This window comes from Palaemon carinicauda, chromosome 44 (genome assembly GCF_036898095.1).
Source record: "Palaemon carinicauda isolate YSFRI2023 chromosome 44, ASM3689809v2, whole genome shotgun sequence".
NCBI classification, from domain to species: domain Eukaryota; kingdom Metazoa; phylum Arthropoda; class Malacostraca; order Decapoda; family Palaemonidae; genus Palaemon; species Palaemon carinicauda.
In genome coordinates this window covers 36,052,058-36,075,049 of record NC_090768.1, presented here as the reverse complement: position 1 = coordinate 36,075,049, position 22,992 = coordinate 36,052,058, and the positions used below count along the sequence as shown (strand labels likewise).

Genomic DNA, 22,992 nt, shown 5'->3' with positions numbered 1-22,992 from the left:
GCCCCTAGGCTTATACAGTAGCATCCTGCTTTTCCAACTCCCTAGCAAGTAATAATAATAATATTAATGACAAGTCCCTTTTGGTGATAATCAAAGTTGGCTCTTCAACTTAATTGGAATATATGGTGATTTACTGTTGAGGGTTCAAGACCAATATTCTTGTATGACAGCGTAATGCTTCTGACCACGACCTGCCTTTTCCATTAGATACACATTTGTAGCCCAGTTCTACACTCCAAGATCTGATGGAATTTTTTTTTTTTCTATCTATAGAACTCAAACCATGTAGCCACCAGGATAAACGCTTACAGTTGCACTAGGGATTAAAAATAGGATGGTTGGACAGCAAGATGGATAAAAGAAAGAAGGAAGAGAGACAAAGTGGTAGGTTAATAAGTGGGTCACACTAGGGAGCTGAAGGTAAGATTGCAGACTAGATTTGTGTTGATTATCTACATCTACCAGCTTAGTACTAGCCATATACAGTGTGCAGCTGTTCTTCATATAACTAAGTTACCTTTCTATCATCAAAAGAAGGGAATGGGTCAACTATAAAATTCTTACCTTTTTAGCAAATAAATAAATAGCACAATGCCAGTAGTAACGTGATCAATTACTCTATTGCTTCATTTGGAAACTGTAAATAGTCCCATCCCTTACTACAAAACTTTATTGATAATCTCTGGACATTTCAATGATTTGCCATTGGTGATATTGACTGGCATTGTCAGTCAGTATTTATGATTGTCTCCGGGTAATAAAGGAAACATTTCATATTTCCTGGCACTGTACTTCCAAATGTTTCAGTCATAGTTTAGACCAACATCCCTGGGGTTAATAGCAGCTCTGACTATTGCACCATAATCATGGCTATCTTTATTAACAAACTAGTGTATGTGACCTGTCAAAAATGATGGCTAAATATCGATACAAATATGCACACTCAGTCCCCTATTACCAGGATATGACTACAGCCTCTACCCCCTACATGAGGAATGGGGAGAGCTCAGCGTGACCAGAAGAAATATATATATTTATATATATAGTCAGACACTTGCTCTTTATTATATAGGAGAGATACCACATACTGTTCCCCAAATACAACTACGTACCTGTGCTATAAAAAAAAAAAATAACTATAGGCTGAAAACATTTAGAATTAATGTAAATTTGACTAGATTCTTGGAATTAGGGCTACATAAACCAGTACTGGGGCCACAGAGGACATTCAGCACCAGGGCACAACATAGGAAAATTTCTATGATTGCAAATGAAAATAAGTTGGACAAGATTGTGGAAGAAATTTGACAGGAATAAAGGTAAAGACTAAAAAGTGGGTAGAACTTTGGGTTGAAGGGATACAGTGAAGGGCCTTTAGTAATTCCTATAGCGTAACACAAACATACTGATGTCATTTCCCTCCATGGGGAAATTAATGATAATACCATCCCATCAATATATACTTAAAAGTTCAAGCTTATACACTTCCATGTTGATTGCCATTATATTCACTACTGACTACGAAGTAATCAAGAAACAAGCAAATTTCATATTCTCTTAAAAAGTCTTGCAAAACAAGTCAAAACTCCCTACCTTTACATCTATAAGCTGTTATACCAAGCTAATAAATTAAAGATGGGATTCTCTTAAGAGGCCTCACAAAATTTTATAGGACATTTGAAGCTATCGTCTTAAACAAATATTCCTTTATTCCTGATATCTGGGATTCTATGCCACTTTTAATGAATTACTGACCATGTTTTGTTGGCAAAGTATTAATTAATAAAGCCAAAATATCCTGTAGTGTACACAAAAATTTCAGGTAAGTCCTCACCCTTTCAATGTACTGTTTAGTCACCGAAATTGTGATCTTTAAACCTTGAAACGACACCAAGTTTTTTGACAACCAATTTGCAGAGAAAAATACTTTCATATTGACCTATATTTAACCATGTAATATGTTATACTTACATCAAAGATGACCTTGGCAGTGGATAGTCTTCGGTTTTTTTTTTTTAAATTAATTTTACTGCAGACTTGGTCCTCACACAAAATTTTGCAATCAATAATCGATAGCAATTTAGAAAGCCTGATCCTATCTTGTTATGTCCTCATCAGGATAGTGCTCCGAGATAAGTATTTTTGTTCTTAACTAGCGATTAATTGTTGGTCTACAAAATAAGATTCCAGTATGTAATGATGATACTTCTGTTGCAGTTACTTGCTCCACCAAATTGCAAAAATTAAGATGATGTAAACCTTAACAGTAACCTGGAATGGAACAAGCAGAGGTCAGTAGAGCTCGAGACTGAAATCTAGCAAAATCAAGAAATTCATGGCTAATCTTTACTTCATTATAAATTTGGCAATCATTTTGTATAACTTTTCTGTTTCTTTTTTACAATTGGAAATAGACCACAAAATGCTACCTGAAAACAAAGCATTGCTTGTAAGATTTCGCATGTGCACTGGTGATGTTACTATAATACACGTCTTTTGTTACATTACTCAAGAGGAAAACTGCCCCATTGCTTGAATGTCTCAAACATCAAGTATTATCTTTTCATATCCTAAACTGTAAACCTGAAAAATGGTGTCCCTGGCAGTATCAATACCATAATTGTTTAACTAGACCACAGAGGTAAAACACTTGCCATTCAGTGTTGAAGAACAACTGGGATTTTCTTCAAGTTGTTTCTCATAGCATTATTTCTTTTGTCAATTTCTTTACCTTTACCATCTTTTAACAGAAATTTAATTCTCACGCTTCCTTCTTACTACAATTTTCACTTTAAAAGGTCACAAAATTTACACCTGAAGATTAAAAGCCACTTGTATCCTAGCACGTATTTCTTTATCTTTCATGAAATTGTAATGAGACTCCTTAATGTATTTCAAGGTGCCCACCACTAAAGATTTAATATAATTGTAAAAAAAAAAAAAATACAGCATTTAGTTATCTACATGAAATTAGATTATTTGTCATTTTCCAATACGAGGAAAAATTTTCAATTGATATAAATGACTGGATACCTATGTTAGAAAAATAAAGGTAAACTTGCAGCCTTTCTCAAGCTACATACTATATATAAAATAACACTAACTGGAACACTAAATGCCATTGAATGTAGTATGTCTGACAAGAAATGTATACTAACACTTAAAGTTCAGGCATTATGGATGACATTGAAAATGTTCTATAAATAGCTGATGGGGAACAGCATAACTTTATCCATATAAGGGCCTAAAAGTGCATAAACAAGAGGGAGTAATGACGAACAATTCTAAACTTCCAGGCAGCATAAAACGGATTTTGAGCGAAGCGAAAAATCTATTTTTGGGTGATAGCCATGTCGTCCTGATGGAAGTTCTTATAGGGTAGCTTCCTTGGGTATATTTGACTACGGTGATATTCCCAGAGAATTTACCTTAAGGTACCAGAATTCTAACTCCTGGAGCGAATATCCCTCATTAAATGAACCAGAGCATAAAGATAATTTTCAGATGGTACTGTAAAGTAATTTGATATCCAAATAACACTGTGCAGAGTTGCTTATGCATAGTAGATCATTCCGAAAACAGGAATCCGGCAAGCTGAAGTACAGTGACTGGAGTCCTGGAATAAAACAATCAATTTCTTATGGGAATAATTATTAAGGTAACTTATTCAAACCATTCAAGTTGACAAACATCTTTTCTAGAAATACTTACCGTAAATTAGCATTTAACTCAAGGACAGTAATGAAAAACCAAATATTCTGATCTCATCTTTTATTTTAATTTTTTTTTGAGTATTTCAAACTACACGTTGCATATATATCAGTTCAGCACTGACTATACTGTACTGTCTATTCCCTACCATGTTCCTCCTATACTAAATATAATCACGACACTTTGAAGTTAATCCCTACCTCTTCATATATCTCATACAAGACTACATCATCCAGATATATAACAAAGTACACAAACTAGAGACTCTCTAAAAATAGCACAGAATTTCCTAGTGAATAATTTCAGCATCTAAAGTCATCTGTTACCATGTACAAAATGATTACTATCTTTTTTTTTTTAGTCAAAATTCACAAGATAACCATTTTCCCCAATAACAGCAATAAAAAAATCATAATATTGCTTTGCTTAATTTAAAATACATTTGCATAATGGGTGGGCCCTTGGGCACATGTGCTAGGGGCCCCTCTGGTGTGAGAAGCTTGGGACCTTGTGTCTTAGTTGGTTGGAAATGCTTATTATTCACACAAGTGTTTTCAATATCATTTATAAGTAAATGTAGTCGTTAACCAACTTCAAGAACGCGACACTTCAGGTCCCAGCTGACAACTCACGACCACAGCCAAGGCTTTGCCTCACCAAGTGAGTTTCCATGGCACGCACATGCGAGTACATTAGTTGAGAAAACAAATGCCTATCACAGGAGACAACTCTCCAACCTCGACAGTTTGTGCCAAATGCTCCAATGTGCAAGGTTAACTTGTGCATAGCAAAGAGTTTAATATCTCTTAAGAGTCTCAAAGACTGAATAATTTTTGCACTTTACTTTTTGTCTATAAGTAAAGGAATGTATAATACTTGGCTATGTATAACCTTAACAGAATTTAGTGTAAGCCATTATGAAAATAATGTGTATACCATTCATGCATTCACACAGACAACTGTCTAAACTATCATTAGACAATTTAGACAAAAGTTAACCATGGAATTACTGTTTTTATAAATTACAAGAAATTAAAGCAGAAACTGATTATATGTGCATAAATTTCAAGTTATGAAAGATGGAGGGAGGGAGATACAGAAAGAGCATTACCAGTAATTCCACAGTACTTGTCTAATCACTGACTGTAATCTGGCATCACCTGCTTATCATACAAAAGGCTGAGGAGAGGGTCTGCAAAATAAAAATACTATAATATACAGATGGAGCTCAAGGGGAGGGGATGTGCTAGAGGGGGAGAGGAACCTGTTTAGGCGAGGAACTTGGGTTGCGACATGGCTGCACCAGCCCTTGCTGGGACTGGGCTCTGGTAGGAATGGTTTGGTCTCATCCTCTACATACACAGCAGAACAAATACTCTCATTGTACTGCATGCAGATTCAGAGTGCTCACAGCACTGCAATGTACATCTGCTCCCATCACAAAGAAGTAGGCTTCAATACCAGCTCCTAAGAGACTGTTTAGGATCTTGAGCAGTGTATCTGCAGGCAGGAGTGACTGATGGGGCATTAACACGGGTCAGGAGGTAGAAGGGTGGGTGTTTGGGACGGAGGCTACGCTCCCCGCCGTCAGACTAGCATATCAACACTATCACGACTTCTCAGCAGCTCTTGGCTACCTAGGCCTTCCTAGAGCATCTCGCACATTCACTAGAAATTAAATGATTTAATATTTCCCTATCACACTTTAACCACAAATTCTTTTTAATTGATAAAACCTAAGGGAAAAAAATATTGATTGTCTTAATAAGTGCTACAACCTCTACTACATCTTCATGATGTGGGTGGGTGTAGCCAATCCCAAGCAAAGTACTGTATAACTGCATACAACAACTACTGCTTGATATAAAATGTTTCTATAAAAAAATGTTAGTATAAATATTTAGTACCCAAATAAACTAGACTAACTATCACTTGTGCGTGAGTCAAAGGAGGCCTCAACATAGGACCCACAAAACCGGGGAGCGAACCCTCTACCCTGAGGCATTATCAGGACTACACTGTTAAGCTTGGGGAAAGACATCTTGCGTGCACCTGTTTGCCAAATCCACATACAAAAAATTTCTCAGACAATTAAAATGCTTTTTTCAAGGAGCACCAAGACATCCCATGTAGACAGACAGTGCTGGGATTGGAGGCCAATCACAAAATTTACGTGAAAATCGGATCACTAAAAGACCCGGCTTTATCATTTACTGCAGAAAAACCAATTGGTCAGTTAAGACATTACTAAAAATGAAAATTTCCTCAATTATTGAAATTAAGACAAATGCTTTCCCTTATGATTGGCCTCCAGGCACATCATTTTTCAATATCACACCCCAAGGTCTTTTACAAACCTTAACATGGCACAAATTGTAGACACAGCATGACATTGCAATAATTATACAGTAGTATCAACAACCTTATGTATATTTTTCTTTTTTACTCTATATAAAGATGCGAAATCTAATCTTGCAAAGTTTTGAACATATTGAATGTCATGCAGTAATCTCCGGACAACCACACCAGCACGGACTGTCTAAAAGCTGCGAGGTGGCATGGGGGGCTTTACATATGGCAGAGGAGATCTGATAATGAGAGTTACGATGGATGGCAGAAGCTGCTGGCCAAGCAAAGCCCTTTTCAACATTTCCATCCAAAAGTTCCATTATTGTTCTATGACAACACAAATTACCTTTGTAAGACAATGAAATAATACTGTATACATATAAGTAGAATATATATAGAATAAATAAAATACTTCAATATAAGTACAACAGTGTCTAAGCATGCATTGACACTTCAACATTTCAATTTGATATCAATATGTAGATAGGTAATTTTTTTCTTACTGAAGTCATACAAAGTGGAAATCAACCTGAAGTACAATAATTACTTAAATCACGATTGTCACTCACACATTCTCAAGGAGACAATAACGAAGACCTCTTGGTTGAATCACACCGAAGAGCAACTGTTAAGAGAATCATACTTGGAGATAAGGATATGGCATTGCTCTTCCAGCAGCTTCCCCCTGTGTTTCCTGAGCTGCCTAACGAGTCACGGGCTACAGGGAATGTCTTTTTAATTAATCTATCACCTGTGAGGTAGTAACTACAAAATCGGGAAGCAAAGACTGCTGGTTAAATTCCACCTATTGCATAGGACAAATATACAAACTTCTAAAAATAAAAAAGGAAATACCTCTATACAGTAAAGGATTACAAAAAAAGCACTTGTAAAAATAAAGAGGAACTTAATATCTACCCTGATATAGTACACTGGAATATCATACCTTCATTTATCACTTGTATGCACCACCAAAAACTTTGTGGACTTTTTCATTTATATTTTAACAGTTGTGCAATCATCAAGTTTCTTCATCTACGAAGAACACCTTAGAAAGCTACATGCAGTGAAGGCAATGCAGTGAAACATCCTCAATCATATAAAAGAGAGAGAGAGAGCTGTTTCATGGCAAAAATACTGCTGAACACATGTCAATATATCTTATTGAATGGTATATTAAAAGTAGGCTAGCCAGTGCATACAAGGTCAATCCGATTGAAAAGTGAGCAGTTTCTCTCTCTCTGGTTTAGTGCACTGAACTGCTTCTTTTGACACTAGTGAATGCAGCAGACATTTTATCTATTCACTGGCAATGAAAATCTGGCTAAAAACAACACAGCTCTTAAGGAAAAGAAACAGCCTCAATAATCAAGAAGCTATAATAATTTTAAGTGTCAATACTTCAGAAAAAACTTTCATATTCAGTTCTTGAAAAACATAAACAGAAATTAAATTTTCTACTTCTTTTGAAAACAGATCTTGAAATAAAGTAATTGGCAAAGTCCTTATCTATAAAAAGCAAGGTTCACCCACTTGTGTAACTTCAAAAAATATATAGGCAAAATGGATTTGTTATTTATCTATCAAGAACTTTAGCTTTATCTTTGATATTTTAACAATACTGTGGGCCAATTCTGGAAATACATCCAGTCTGCAAACACACTCATGCACTGTATGAAAAAACTTGCCTTGCAGCAAGGAAGTGTGTTAAATGGATATTCTAGTTATCATAATTATGTCACAATCATGTCAAACCTAAAAAAAACATGAGTCAAGTAGGAATGACTTTGCAAATGTAACATCAATATTTTAATCTGACAGGTAAAAAGTAGCATTCTGAATATGAAAAGTATCTTCAAATGTACCAACAAATATATATTCTTAAAGTTTTGCTTTCATGGCTGCTATTACCCTTCCTTGTCAATGTTTCAATCAACCACGAACATACAAGAATATTTCAATTTAACCACAGGCATAAAGGCCAAGACTCACAGCCCCTTTTCAGTAGAAGGAAGACACTATAAAGCATGTAATACATATTTCTCTACAATATTGTACATCATTATGTTGTAATATAAATATAAATTTGAGTGCTTCACCTAATGAGTGATAAGATGATGATTCCAATGTCATAATTTAAATATATTTTATCTAAGAATGACCTCTTCAGTTGACAGGCACAATAACTATTATTAAAAGTAACAATTATGTGACTGGATATAAAACAAACAAGAAAATCTACTGGCATATCTTAGGGGAGCCTTGGCCTTCATGCAACACAGAGTTCCTCAAGTAGGCGTTGTTCTATGTGAGGTAAAAGATCATCAGTTGGCAAGTTGATGCTCAATAGTATTTGCCGCTTGCAGCGTGCTTGAAGTTTTTGTGCAAGCTGGGATGCTTCATGACTCTGTGCACCTTGTGGTCCTAGAAGTGTTGATGTTGCTGGAGTACCAATGCGGGAACCTAGGGCTGCTACAAGGCCTGTTAAATTGCCTTGCTCAGTCCCTACCCAGATGTAAACACTTCCAGTTAGGTTCAAAATTTGGTAATAGATGGTAAGATTTTCATTGATACTAGCAAATTCTTGCAAATTGAAATTTGACGCAACATCTGTGTTATCCATGGTTGAAACCAAGTAACTGCTCTTTTCTACACTGTCAAAGAATAACAACCACTGCACTTTCCAGTGAAAAAATCACTCACAAAGGTTCAATAAAGTTTACTATATTTCTAAAGCTAATCTCAGTACGTATGTGTGTGCAGCGTAGAATTGTCCTCCTCCTCCTACAAACTTGCTGGAAGAATAAACAGATTCTCCACAAGCATCATTTCATCACAGCCAGGCCAATTCACAATAATATTCAGTCCCGTCACACTTGGGAGTTTCTTTCAATATGAAAATTCAATTGCATGCATAATACTTTACGTGGCTTTCAAAGGCAATTGTACTTTTATCTTTTTTTTTTAGTATACTGAACAACACAGACGTTCTACAGAAGCTAACTCACTCTAAGATTTGCACATTACAAACTACACTCATATAGGCAAAGTATAGGTCTCTTGGTTGTGTTTACTTGTGTTTTATAAAGTGCAGCTTGAATGGTATTTGGGAAGTAATGACTGGAGATAGGAACTTTAGCTACTTTGGGTTTGTTGTGTCTCAAATTTCACATTCGGTTTCCTTGGTTACCTCTGAAATGGAAAATTAATATCACATTAGAATATATAAAACAATTACAGACAGAACTGAAATATAATGATACACTCAATCATGAATTGTAAATAATTTTGATAAATTGTTCTTCTGGCTTCAAAAACTATACTTCCACCAATCATAACAGGGCTTCAACTAAATAACCTGAAATCACAACCTAATTATTTCTATACTGCAAGTATGAATTGAGAACAAGTACCAGATTACTAATATTACACTTAATTATAAGTAACCAATTTATAATAAATCGCAAAATAAAAACTCAAAGTATACCAGACAATTATCAACTCAAACTCGGATATTAGATCATGAACAGCTTCCTGAAATGAAGCAGTAAAAAAACTAAGATAAATAAATATCTTAACATGATGGATTGTCCAAAAAATTCAATTAATGCTGTCCTTACTCAAGATCTGTTTTTTAAATTGAAATTCATCCACCAAAAAATGCAATAAAAGGAAAAAAAATTACACTAGTTACTATTGACCCTTCTCATCTTGTTTTTTATAAACCTAACTGGGAAAGAAATTTTAAAATTATTTACAAGTTTAAATATTTCTTACAATGTAGTATATCATGTATTTACATTAAAAAATTAGTGATGAAATTGCTTTTGCATAGTGAAGCACTCCTGAGAAGTCTAATAATAGATATTTCTCAAGAAAAAATTGTTAAACTGACTTCTAAACAGCATGTTAGTCCTGATAATATGAAGTTCTCTCATAAAATACCTCCCCTAACCAGAGAAGTAGTATGATCTAATATATACAGAGGGTACATACACACACGCATGTATGTATGTCTACCTTGCCTATAAAAGGAGTTTAATTCCTTTTGTATGTACAGTACATAAACACTATAACAATAAGTTAAATATGTATAATTATTTAAAAACTACTTGGAAATCTGATTTCTCTGATTTTCCATTCATAGTAAATGACTTCCAGTGAACAAATGAATGACTAAAAAAACTCCAGTCATTCACTTGCCAGTCCAAGCATTTTCCTCAACTGCAAATCGAAAATCAGAAAACTAAAACTTTGTGGTTCAGTACTAACTTTCACTCAAATATTTGTCTTCAATTCCACTGAAAATTGTGACAAAAGGATAAAATCTATTATAACATCAGTTTGGGTCTTCTACCTATTGTCTGAAATCTAATCTAGAATTATTAGCATAGATACTTGCAATACTTGACTGATAATAGCAGTAAATCCACATATGTGTATTTTCTAAAGCCCTGTACATACTAATATCTAGCTGTGTCATGAGATATGCATGCTTTCACATAAACATCATGGTATTTGCATGATACCTGGGCTAATATTTATTCATTTCTAAAAAGAATAAGTTCTACCCTTCAAACATATTGTACTGTTGACCACAGAATGCATATCGGGCATTTCAAGATGCTTGAAATAGAAGTTACAGTTAAATATTGGAAGAGCTGATTACATAAAATTCTATTTTCATGGAAAGATTCCTGAGTGTTCTACTTTTTATAAAATTTCAGCTTGAAGTGCAACATTAAAATTCAGCTGTTATACCAAATAAACTTAGTACATATTCCTAGTTATTATAAATTCTTCAAACTCTGTACTTTGAATGAAAAATTACTTTACTATAATTTCTAAACAATTACTATACTGTACAGCATAACCCTATCATAGCCTCTCGATTAATAATAGTTATGAGATAATTGTGACCTTTAACGGTGAACTAGACAATAAGAATTAGATGCTAAATTTCATATGTTTCTCTTTACTTTTGCCAACAGAAATAAATAAAACTTAACGCTGATACAGAATAAATCCATGCCCAACCTTTCAAAACCCACCACCATAATTGTGTGCCCCTTTTTACAATTACTGTACTATGGTGACTAAACACAGGAAGCAGTACAGAAAACAAGTCACATAGGCTTCTGTATAACAATGTTTATATATCTTGCATTATTTGCAACATCCATCTGTCAATAGCATGCCACTGATTTATGGGATGAACAGCTTGCTTAATTGCTATGCTATTGGCTTTCATTTATAAATTTTCTTTTTTGTGCTAAACGTCCACGATAATTACCTTTGTGAAATCTACTACACAGCCTTGTTTTTTATGTATCTAGTAGTTTTCTGAAAAAGAAAAGAAATTAATGAATGATGGCAGAGCTAAACAAAATAAAGAAAAGCATGCAATTATTTACATAAAAAGGTAACTAATACACAAAATATGAGCAGAAACATGCACATAAAAATAATCAAGGGACAGGTCAGGAATCTACAGTCCTTAATCAAATCTTGACTGCTAAGGCACCATGCTGCTGCCAACTGCCACTATTACCACCATCACCAATCATCATGCAATTTTCCAGTGAGAACCCCATGCTGTTCTCTTGGCATTAATCAGAAAAAAAATGTTACCTTCATCGCTACTATAGGCACCCTTGCCCTCACTTGGCCTTGCTGCAGAGAGGTCCAGAGCAGCTGCGGCTAGGCTGTTGGAGCTGCCTAGGAGAGGTGAGGGGGCTATCTTATGGGACGAAGGGTTCTTGGCTTGGGGGGAACTCCCAGTTGAAGAGGCGGTGGAAGTGGGCACAGCCGATAACTGACCAGAATTTAACAAGGACAGTAAGTTCAAATTCATACCCATTGCAGCAAGAGGACTTGATGACAAGTGATTCTGATGATCAGATAACACTACGTGACCGCTGCTGCTGACCGGAACACTGTTACCATTGTGTTGTGATGACCCCATATTCTGATAAATATTCTTCAGTGTTTCTACATAGTAATTTCTAGCCGCTTCAGAGTAAACTGTTTTCATGAGGTCAGGGTTCGTTAACATGGTCTGCATTAGAGTCTGGTTCATTGCAGCTATCATTAATGGATTCAAAGGGCTTAAAGGATTCAACATATTCATTATACCTGCATTTGGATTTTGCTGTTGTTGCTTTTGGTGATGTTCCATCTGCTTCTGCTGGTGCTCTAGCTGTTCTCGTTGTTGTTTCTGTAACTTTTCCAGTTCTTTTTCTCTGAGCACTTGCAATTCTTTTTCTCTCTGCTGCTGAAGCTCACGTTCACGTTCCTTTTCTGCCAGCTTTCTTTCTTCGTACTCTTTCATATCTTTAATATATCTTTGGCGGTCCTGTTCAGAAAGCTCAACAAACTTCTGCTTCTCAACATCACCCATGTTTCTCCATAACTCCCCAGCACGTTTACCAAAGTCTGCGAACTGGGGAAACTCCTTGCCTTCCTCCATAAGCTTACGTTTGAAATAAGCACAAAAATGCATGAAAGGTGTGCACGCCTTTTTAGGCATGTCCGGTTGCCTACGCCTCTTCTTCTTTCGTCGTCTTGTAGGTCCAGGAAGAGTTACTGCTTGGGGTGCCATCCGTCCTGCAGATGGGCCCTGTAGTAACGCTTCGTATGACCTCATCAGGTTGCCATTCTGTCTTGCCTGTGCAGCAGCTGCAAGTCCCCCCAAGCCTCCCCCAAGACCCCCGAGAGCCCCCCCAAGTCCCCCAGCACTGCCGCTTGCCAGCAGCTTGAGCAGGTCCGTCTGTGATGGGGCACCACTCGTCCCATTCTCCCCACTGGAACAGCCAGAATAACAACTAACAACCACTGCACACATCAGTCTCCCTTCAGTTAATATACTCACCAGCTCTCTATCATCAACTGTATCCCCAGCCTATTATGCATATGAATTTTTTTTTAATTATTAAATCCCACAGAAACCCAACTAGGATAAGATTGAAATCTCATCATCATCATCATCACCTTCTTCATCCACTCCGTACTCACCAATACACGCAGGGTTGTTCAGTGCAGAGAGGAGTGAATTATATACAAATAGTGCAAAGTACCAAAGATTGTGTAAACATGGAAAATGTCATGATGCTAAGCTTATTATCACAAGCTTGTGCCTACAATGGAAAATATCTCCATTCCTAAACCCTTGCAAAGTACATTGAAATAAGAGGTAATAATAAACATGACAAATTCAAAGCAAGATTAAACATTAATATTGATTGGAAAAAAGCAATCCAACTGACAATAATAAAAGTAATAAATATAAAATGGAAATGGAAAATATGAAATTTTGTGACAAATCCTGACCCATCCCCTAGGAATAAATTTTGGTATGCCATCAGAACTCCATACAGCGATGCTCAAAGGTACGAAATTTAAAATATTTAGGCTAAGGTAAACCAGAGAAAAATATGTTAAGTTATTAGTGGAATCCAAAAACATATATGAGCCAAAGAAGCTACAAACCCGATTGCATAAAACACACCGTGCATCAAATGTCAGTAAACAGAGCAGTCAAAACATCTGGCCAAATATGGTAAAATAAATAGCACTGGCTTAACCATTTCTAATTTCTGCTTTTGCAACATGTTGAGAATATTTCACTGTCTTTTAGAAAATAGTTCTCTGTATTGAAGTTAAGATAATTTGTTTAAAATGGTTGACCCAGGCACAAAAATATTGGGAAAGACAAAGAAATTCCCTTCCATGGTGCAAAAAAAAATAAAAGATAAAAACAAAAAAATTATTAAAGTCACAGAAACTGATCAACTCAGCTTTTCTCACTCATATCCAATTACATACCAGTATCTTGCAATCTTGCAATCTGTTCCTTTGGCATTGAAGAAGAACAAGTCAGTCAGATAAATGATGCAAAAAAAAATGAACTAACACTGCCATACTCTAAAAATTGTCTTAATATAGGCTATTTGATGTGAAACACCCTGACAGCGTTTTATCATTTCATGGCACTAATCAAAACAAATGGAAGTGAAAGTTTGCCTACATTGCCACAGCAACACCCTGAGGCCTTACTTGAAAAGTACTGTACTTTACTCAAGAGATTTTGAAAATACTAAACAGTACTAACATAGCACTGTACCTAGCAATGAATGACACATCTACCCTGATTTAAAAAGGATTTACTATATCTTCAAACTAATTTAGATTTCCCTAGTAACAGTACTATCTTCTCATTAACTCAACATAATAAAAATGATAATTGCATGTAAATTCTATAAAACAGCAAACAGAATTTTCCAAGCTTACCCATTGACGGCCTTGCCCAGCTTCTCAACGACCAGGTCATCCATGTATGTTCATATGTCAGAGTGAATGGATTTAATGCACCTGCAAAAGGAAAGTAATTTTGTCAATGCTGCAGCTTCACAGGATAAAGATACTTTATACAGGATGAAATTTCAAACTGACAACCTGTCGATAAGGGTTTATTGGCCTTTTGTTACTTTGTGATATATGGGACTAAAATCAAGATTATGCTCGGCAAAAAATGAAAGGTCATGTTTCAAGTCTTTTTAGGACTAAATATTGTTCTTTACAAATGTTCCATATGACAATTACTAGTGAAAATTAAAAATGCATCAGCTTCTTACATATCAATTACTAGATACTGTAAAAGATTGAGAATTAACAAACCAGAAGTCCATATGTAAATTCAAGTATAAAAAATGCAAAAGATATATTCTATTCAAAGTAATTATACTTTAATTATTTTTATTTAATTATCAAGCTTAATAGCTAATATCATGAAACTAACATGAAAATTCAACGATGTACCATGAATGATCATAAAATTGACATCATCCTTGACACCAACAACAGTTAACTTTATTAAAATCACTTTGTCCATTTATTTAGTATTGAAATAAAAGTCACAAAATCTTAAATGGAAAATCTATTGATATAAAAACCTTCAAATACAACTTCTAAAACGGTAAAATTATCATTATAACACGTTAAATTCTTAGCGTACCATGCACAACATTAGCATAATGATAAAACTACTATGCTATCTACCTCTGGAAATGTAAACACCACAAAATATATATGGAAGATCCCAAACTATTTACTGTACATACAAGAGATGATAAATCAAAGTATGAAAGGATGAATAACTGCTAGAAATTAACTGTTTAATCTAATTTCTTAATCACTTGAAAAAAATAAATGACACTTTTTTTTTATGGCCAGTCATTTAGTTCTAAATCACATCATGAAAACACATCATGGATGTTCAAAGCCCTGTCACCAAACGCGTTATCAGTTGACGTTTATACATCATAAGTACAGTGTCCTAGTCACACAAATTGTGTAATGAAATTCACTGAACCTTTATACAACTTCAAAAGGAAACACATTACACTTCAATGGCTACTGCAAACGTAAAATCAATACGAAATTTATGTGCTATTTCTGTTACACTGAAGAAAAACAAGTTAGTACCTTATCACTATTAATCCCGAGAGAGAGTAACCCGAGAGAAAAAGGGGTATCTGCTAATGAACAAATGCAGAACATGAAAAAGAACTAATGAATAAGATGATAATAACAACACAAGCGCAGTGGCATCAAAGGCGAGGGTACAGTTTGCTCTTCCCTCCTTTTCACAACCACAGCTCAAATGAAAGACCCACAAGTGGGGTTGACAATAGAAAGCATCAGTCTCCCCTGCTTAATGCTCTCCTCCTCCTCCTCCTCCTCTTCCTTCTCTTCCCTTGCCACCCCTTCTCGTAGCTACCCCTCACACACACACACACACACACACACACACTTCAGTCTCCCTCCCCTCAGAGTCCAACCCTCTCATCCCCTGCCTACTTTTTTGTGTTGAGAAACAAAGACAGCAAGCTCAGACTTCCCCCCTGACTCTGAGCCTGCAATATTGATCAATCCGATGCTTAATCACACACTGCATGGGTACGGCACGAGAGAGAGAGAGAGAGAGAGAGAGAGAGAGAGAGAGAGAGAGAGAGAGAGAGAGAGAGAGAGAGAGAGAGAGAGAGTGAGTGAGAGAGTTTTATTACCAATTGTTTTTTCACATATAAAAAAATAACGTAGCTCCGGGTTTCAACCAAAGGAGTTCAAATGAAATGACAGCAGCTCATTTCATATTATGAATTTTGACAACTTGATTTGTTAGTAAAATCTTACCAACAGATGACTCTATTAAAGTAAGCCAACCCAAATTCCAGTGATGTACTGTATTACATATTTCTGTAATCTCTGTGTGAGAGAGAGAGAGAGAGAGAGAGAGAGAGAGAGAGAGAGAGAGACTCTGGATCCTTACCCATGACCCAAAAATAGTTTAGCCTTTTCTCAACTGTGAAAGAAATATCAATAGCATAACAAAATTAACTTATTTCTATTTATTTCAAACCAGATTACATAGAATTGTACTTTTGGTAACTTGCGTCAAAAAAATCTTTAACCAAATAAATCTACAATAGATTGAGTACTTGAGGAGTTGACTATCATACATTTGCAGCATTTCACATTCCACAGAACTATGGTTATGTAACTATAATGGTTGAAATGTACCAGAATACCTCAACTTCATAATTTTCTAATGTTCTCTTTAATCTTGTAATTTCAGTACAAAATACCTTATTTATCATTGTTGGGTTAATGTTGCAATGTATAGTTTAATTTGAGATACCATATTCAGTATAGGAATGCACTATCATATACTATATTTGACCTACTTAATGCTAAATTGAAGGTTAGTATTATTATAATTATTATTATTATTATTATTATTATCATTACTAGCCAGACTACAACCCTAGTTGGAAAAGCAAAATCCTATAAGCCAAAGGGCTCCAACAGGGAAAAATAGCCCAGTGAGGAAAGGAAATAAGGAAATAAATAAACGATATGAGAAAGATTTAACAATAAAATATTTTAAAAACAGTAACAATACCAAATCATATATGTCACATATAAACTACAAAAAGACTTATGTCAGTACATAAGTTTAATTTGGTTAGTAGGGTATATGGTGATCCTCCTCAAATGCATAAGGTTTCAGTTCTGCCATTTGTCAAATCATCTTCGTTCATACTGACCGCACTGGTCAGATCACTTTATACAGGGTATCGGCAAACTAAAGTTGTGAAACCCTATCATTCAATCAATGAAAGAGTTTATACATCAAATCCTCCTTAATTTTAAATGTAACCTTTTTCACTGGGCTTTTGGTATACAATAATGCAATCATAGATCATAATATCCATAATGGTGCAGATTGAATAGTGTACACAACGTAACCCTAAGCTAGATTAGTAATACATTACCGTGGTACCATTCAAAGATATGACTGTGCAATGAGTAAAGAGGATGGTAACTTTGGTTAGGTTAGGTGAGGTTAAAGTACGTTATGTTTTGATGTTTACTAGTACGGTAACGCGAGAAATGTTGACAGTGAGATTTTATCAACAAATACCAAATTTTTGGTTAGTGAATATCATCAGGTCATATTAAGTCTGAAGACAACAAGTACACACAGAGAAACACCTAGTACTGATGTACTGTACAATATTAACCTTTGGTGAGAGGTCTAGGCTTCCAAAGTCCTCATTTGAGCACTTTTAATTGCTACTTTGATAAACAATAAGCAAAAAAAAAAAAGAGTCAGTTTAGGTGACTTGGCATGTTATTTTGGCTAAACAAGTGAAGTTAGGGCAAGACTACTGGTATCGGTGCAAGGGTAAATATTTACAGAGTCTTCGCTTGTGGTAGGACTGTATTATAGTATTACTAAGTCTACCAGTTGGTCAAACATGATCGAAACTTTGTAAAATCTAATAGTCACAACATGAGAAAAAATTCTAAAATATATCGACTGAAAATTGAATTAAAATCACCCTAACTGAAATTACCTTACAAAAATAAGTAACTAGTTACCCCACCTTTCATGTTATCGGTGAAATATTCCCGCATATACGACACTTTGTATGATAAACACGAAGACACTGGTGTAATAAAACTTCGACAATGTTCTTATTCTTCACGTTAGTAAGTTTATTCTAAATTTAAGTTTAGCACTTGGCACTTGGTAGTGTTCTAACTTTAGTGAGTCATAGTAAACATCGCGTTCGAATGCGTTGAAATGAACATACTTGTATTAAAAGATTTAATTTTCCTTGTTGCAAATGTAACTCAGTTAATATTTGAATGATTACGTTTATAAAACGGTAATAAATCATAAAATATGAGGCTACAAACATTATAAGCTAGAACTGCTGAAATATGTGCCTTCTTGAACGATCCTTACTCATGCGAACAATTTAAGCTTCAACAAAATACACACGCTGTCATTGAACGTAAATGTCTAGTTTCCTAGCAATGCAAAATAAAGAAATTGTCCATATAAAAGGTATATAAAACGATTACCTGTTAGGCTATACCCATTGAAAACTATTCTTATGTAAAAGGAAGAAAATCCATGTAAAAAGTGAATAAAACTATTTCCTGTTTTATCCATTGAAACTATCCTTGTATTATTTAAAAAGAAAAGGCCCTTGTACAAAGTTAATAAAACTATTTCCTGTTTTATCCACTGGAAACTATTCTTGTATCATTTAAAAAGAAAATATCAATGTACAAGGTTAATACAAACTATTTGTTGTTTTAGCCATTGAAAACTATTCTTATATTAAAAAAAAAATTATGTAGTCAATATAACAATCAACTTAGCTTTACCCGTTGAAGACTAATTTTGTATTATATGTAATAATTGTAGCCAAATCAAATGGCAGGCAAACACAACAACAGCTGTAAACATCGACACAACATCGCCCAGTCCAAAGGACCGCACGATTATTATTATTATTATTATTAAATGCTAAGCTACAACCCTAGTTGGAAAAGCAGGATGCTATAAGCCCAGGGGCCCCAACAGGGAAAATAGCTCAGTGAGGAAAGGAAACAAGGAAAAATAAAATATTTTAAGAATAGTAACAACATTTAAATAAATATTTCCTATATAAACAATAAAAACTTCAACAAAACAAGAGAAAGAGAAACTAGATACAATAGTGTGCTTGAGTGTACCCTCAAGCAAGAGAACTCTAACCCAAGACAGTGGAAGGCCATGGTACAGAGGCTATAGCACTACCCAAGACTAGAGAACAATGGTTTGATTTTGGAGTGTCCTTCTCCTAGAAGAGCTGCTTACCATAGCTAAAGAGTCTCTTCTACCCTTACCAAGAGGAAAGTAGCCACTGAACAATTACATTGCCGTAGTTAACCCCTTGGGTGAAGAAGAATTGTTTAGTAATCTCAGTGTTGTCAGGTGTATGAGGACAGAGGAGAATCTGTAAAGAATAGGCCAGACTATTCGGTGTCTGTGTAGGCAAAGGGAAAGAACCGTAACCAGAGAGAAGGATCCAATATGGTAGTGTCTGGCCAGTCAAAGGACCCCCTTACTCTCTAGCGGTAGTATCTCAACAGGCGGCTGGTGCCCTGGCCAACCTACTACCACAAGTGTCTTAATAAAATCAATAAACATCCCACGATCACAACTTTTGGGAGGAACAAGTCCCGAATCACTGCCAAAATTTATGTTAAATTAGATGGGTTTGTTTATAGAAAAATGCAATTAAATGTGCTTATACTGTAAATATTGTGATTGTAAAGAATATGTAATTTAACTTTTTAATAAAAAGATAAAAAAAAAATCGTCCTGGGGAAACTACATATTTCCTGTAGATTATTAAAAAGAATTAAATCGTAGAATTATAACAACGCTATCACATAGTGTATATAGGAAATGTTCATTTTAGTGTTATTGCTGTTCTTAAAATATTTCATTTTTCCTTGTTTCCTTTCCTCACTCGGCTATTTTCCCTGTTGGAGCCCTTGGGGTTATAGCATTCTGCTTTTCCAACTAGGGTTGTAGCTCAGAAAGTAATAATAATAATAATAATAATAATAATAATAATAATAATAATAATAATATACAATTCTTGGGACATTTTCAGTATTTAATTTGTTTTTTTTTTTTTATCTAAAGAAGAAAACAAATGCCCCATAATCTATAATAATAATAATAATAATAATAATAATAATAATAATAATAATAATAATAATAATAATAATAATACACAATTCTTGGGACATTTTTCAGTATTTAATTTAGTTTTTTTAATCTAAAGAAGAAAATAAATGCCTCATAATAATAATAATAATAATAATAATAATAATAATAATAATAATAACACAATTCTTGGTCCATTTTTTCAGTATTTAATTTATTTTTTTTTAATATAAAGAAGAAAATAAATGCCTCATAATCTATATCATTATCATTTTATTGTCGGGGGTCCTCTTGATCCCCAGCTGGTAACATAGATTAGCTAAGTCAGTTTATAACTTTCCTGGCCTTTACTCACGTTCACGAGTAGGCCTATCTATGTTCTGAGTATCGCAGTATATTTCAGCAAGATGTCTTTTTATATTTCGTTTTTATCTAATAATTCTGTATTGCAAAAATCTTCAAAAGACAGATATTTCTTTTTTTTTTTATCTAATAAGCAGTACTTGGCTTTTTAATAATTTCTTAATCTCCTTGCTGTTTATCATTTGCACTTGTGTGGTTGGTTTTTTAAATGTTTATGAATTTTTACTTTTAAATTAACATTCTTCTTTACTAATATAGTTCAAGTATTCATATCATCTAACCTTTCTTGTACTTTTTCAAAGGTGAAAATGTATAACCGTTAGCGAAAAACTTATTTAATTATATAAAAAAATCTTAATTTTCATCTTGGTATTGTTCATTACGATTAACGACTTCTTGAAATATAAAGATAACGATAAACGTAGATAATTGATATTTTGTATTACTGCAGAGTTTGAAACAATAGTGCGATACAAGTTTTTGTAGTGATCAATAGTTAAAACATAACTGAAATATGTTAGAATGGAGAAAAATGAAACTAGTTTGATAGTAATACTCTACCCTACGGGATACCTTCTTCTAAGGGCACATACAAATTCCTTTACTCCAAAATCAAACCACTGTTCTCTAGTCTTGGGTAGTGCCATAGCCTCTGTACCATGGTCTTCCACTGTCTAGGGTTAGAGTTCTCTTGCTTGAGGGTACACACGGGCACACTATTCTATCCAATTTCTCTGGTTTTGTTAATGTTTTTTATAGTTTATATACGAAATATTTATTTTAATGTTACTGTTCTTAAAATATTTAATTTTTCCTTGTTTAATTTCCTCGCTGGGCTATTTTCCCTGTTGGGGCCCATGGGCTTATAGCATCTTGCTTTTCCAACTAGGATTGTAGCTTAGAAAGCAATAATAATAGTAATAATTTGCTTACGTTGAAATTTCACCATACAAGACATTCCATCATATGTCACTTGTCACGGACATTGCAACATTAGGCCTACTGTACCTGTATAACTCACCACGTATGCAAACTAGAGGGGGGGGGGGATCCCGCAGTAAAGAGGCTTGACAGTAAAATGTAAGGAATAAGAAATAGTAAAATTAAAAGGCCAAAAAGTGGGTGCGATCAAAGGCTTATGACAACTTCCATATTTTCCAAAATATTTCAGGTACGTGTTATTATTATTATCATTATTATTATCATTATCATTATCATTATTATTATCTAAGCTACAACCCTAGTTGGAAAAAAGATGCTATAAGCCCAAGGACTCTAATAGGGAAAATAGCCCAGCGAGGAAAGGAAATAAGGAAATAAATAAACGATGAGAAAAAAATTAACAACAAAATATTGTAAAAACAGTAACTACATCAAAACAGATATTTCATATATAAACTATAAAAAGACTTGTGTCGGCCAGTTCAACATAAAAACATTTGCTGCAACTCTGAACTTTTATTCGCAGTCTTCTAAAATGTTTATTTTTCTATTTCCATCAGTATTTCAGTTTATTAAGTTAAGTCTTTTCCTGATACTATTGTTCGTCTGTAAACTTGCTAAAGTATCTTTTTATATTAAAGCTAAAATATTTTGTTTTTAAATTCTAAATTGTTTACAATTGTTAGCCTTGATTAAGAACCGTATTTAATAACATAATGAATTTAAATATCAATTAAGCCTTGATCAAGAAAATAGGGCCATAAAAACGATAACAATAAAAACAACAACAGCAATAATAATAATACATTATTATTATATAGGAAATATTTATTTTAAATGTCATTGTTCTTAAAATATATTATTTTTCCTTGTTTCCCTTTCCTCACTGGGCTATTTTCCCCAGTTGGGGCCCCTGGGCTTTATAGCATCTTACTTTTCCAACTAAGGTTGTAGCTTAGCAAGTACTACTCCTACTACTACTACTACTAATAATAATAATAGTAATAGTAATAATAATAATAATAATAACAATAATAATAATAATAATAATAATAGTAATAATAATAATAATAATAATGTATTACTATTTTTACTAACGACAATTCTCGGTAATCAAAAATCGTAATCAGTAATCAGGTTGCATCCTGAGGTTAAAATGAGGTTGGGGTAGCAACCTCACTCCTAAGAACAGACATTTTTTTTTTATATTGAAAAGCGTTGGTGCCAGTGAGGCCATTCACCACCGACCTCACTCTCGAGGACTTGCTGATATAGAAAGAGGATGAAAATTCAATGTTCTGATAACATATATGGTTTCATTTATGGTCCCCATAATTATTTCAGTTTTTATGTAGTCTCGATATGTTTTCAATTTCTTTTTTAGGCTCAAATATTTTTTTCAATATTTCTATTTATAGTCCCGATAATTTTTTTTCACAATTTTTATTTATTCACTTTAGTTATTTCGATTTTTTTTATCTAATCACCCTATTATTTCAAATTTTTTATTAAGTCACTATAATAATTTCAAAACTTTTATTACTATAATT

At 34.2% G+C, this 22,992-nt stretch overlaps 1 protein-coding gene across 13 annotated transcripts in view; it reads right to left on the bottom strand.

The window, feature by feature from the left end:
• Positions 1-3,756: 3,756 nt before the first annotated feature.
• Positions 3,757-22,992, bottom strand: part of LOC137634178 (DNA ligase 1-like) — a 71,117-nt gene continuing 51,881 nt past the window's right edge. Inside the window, exons 1-5 of one of the 13 annotated variants that reach the window (XR_011042480.1) lie at positions 18,802-18,818; positions 14,350-14,430; positions 13,885-13,912; positions 11,354-11,403; positions 3,757-9,252 (exon numbers count right to left, since the gene is read on the bottom strand). Coding sequence is in view for 5 of the 13 variants with exons in the window: in XM_068366448.1 (XP_068222549.1) it covers positions 9,221-9,252; positions 11,692-12,863; positions 14,350-14,393 (1,248 nt within the window). In the remaining 8 variants the exon portion in view is untranslated. Of the gene's footprint in view, positions 9,253-11,353; positions 11,404-11,691; positions 12,864-13,884; positions 13,913-14,349; positions 14,431-15,543; positions 15,767-18,008; positions 18,213-18,801; positions 18,823-22,992 lie in introns of those variants that run through there. The other 12 variants (XR_011042481.1, XR_011042479.1, XR_011042478.1 and 9 more) reach the window with 12 other exon arrangements.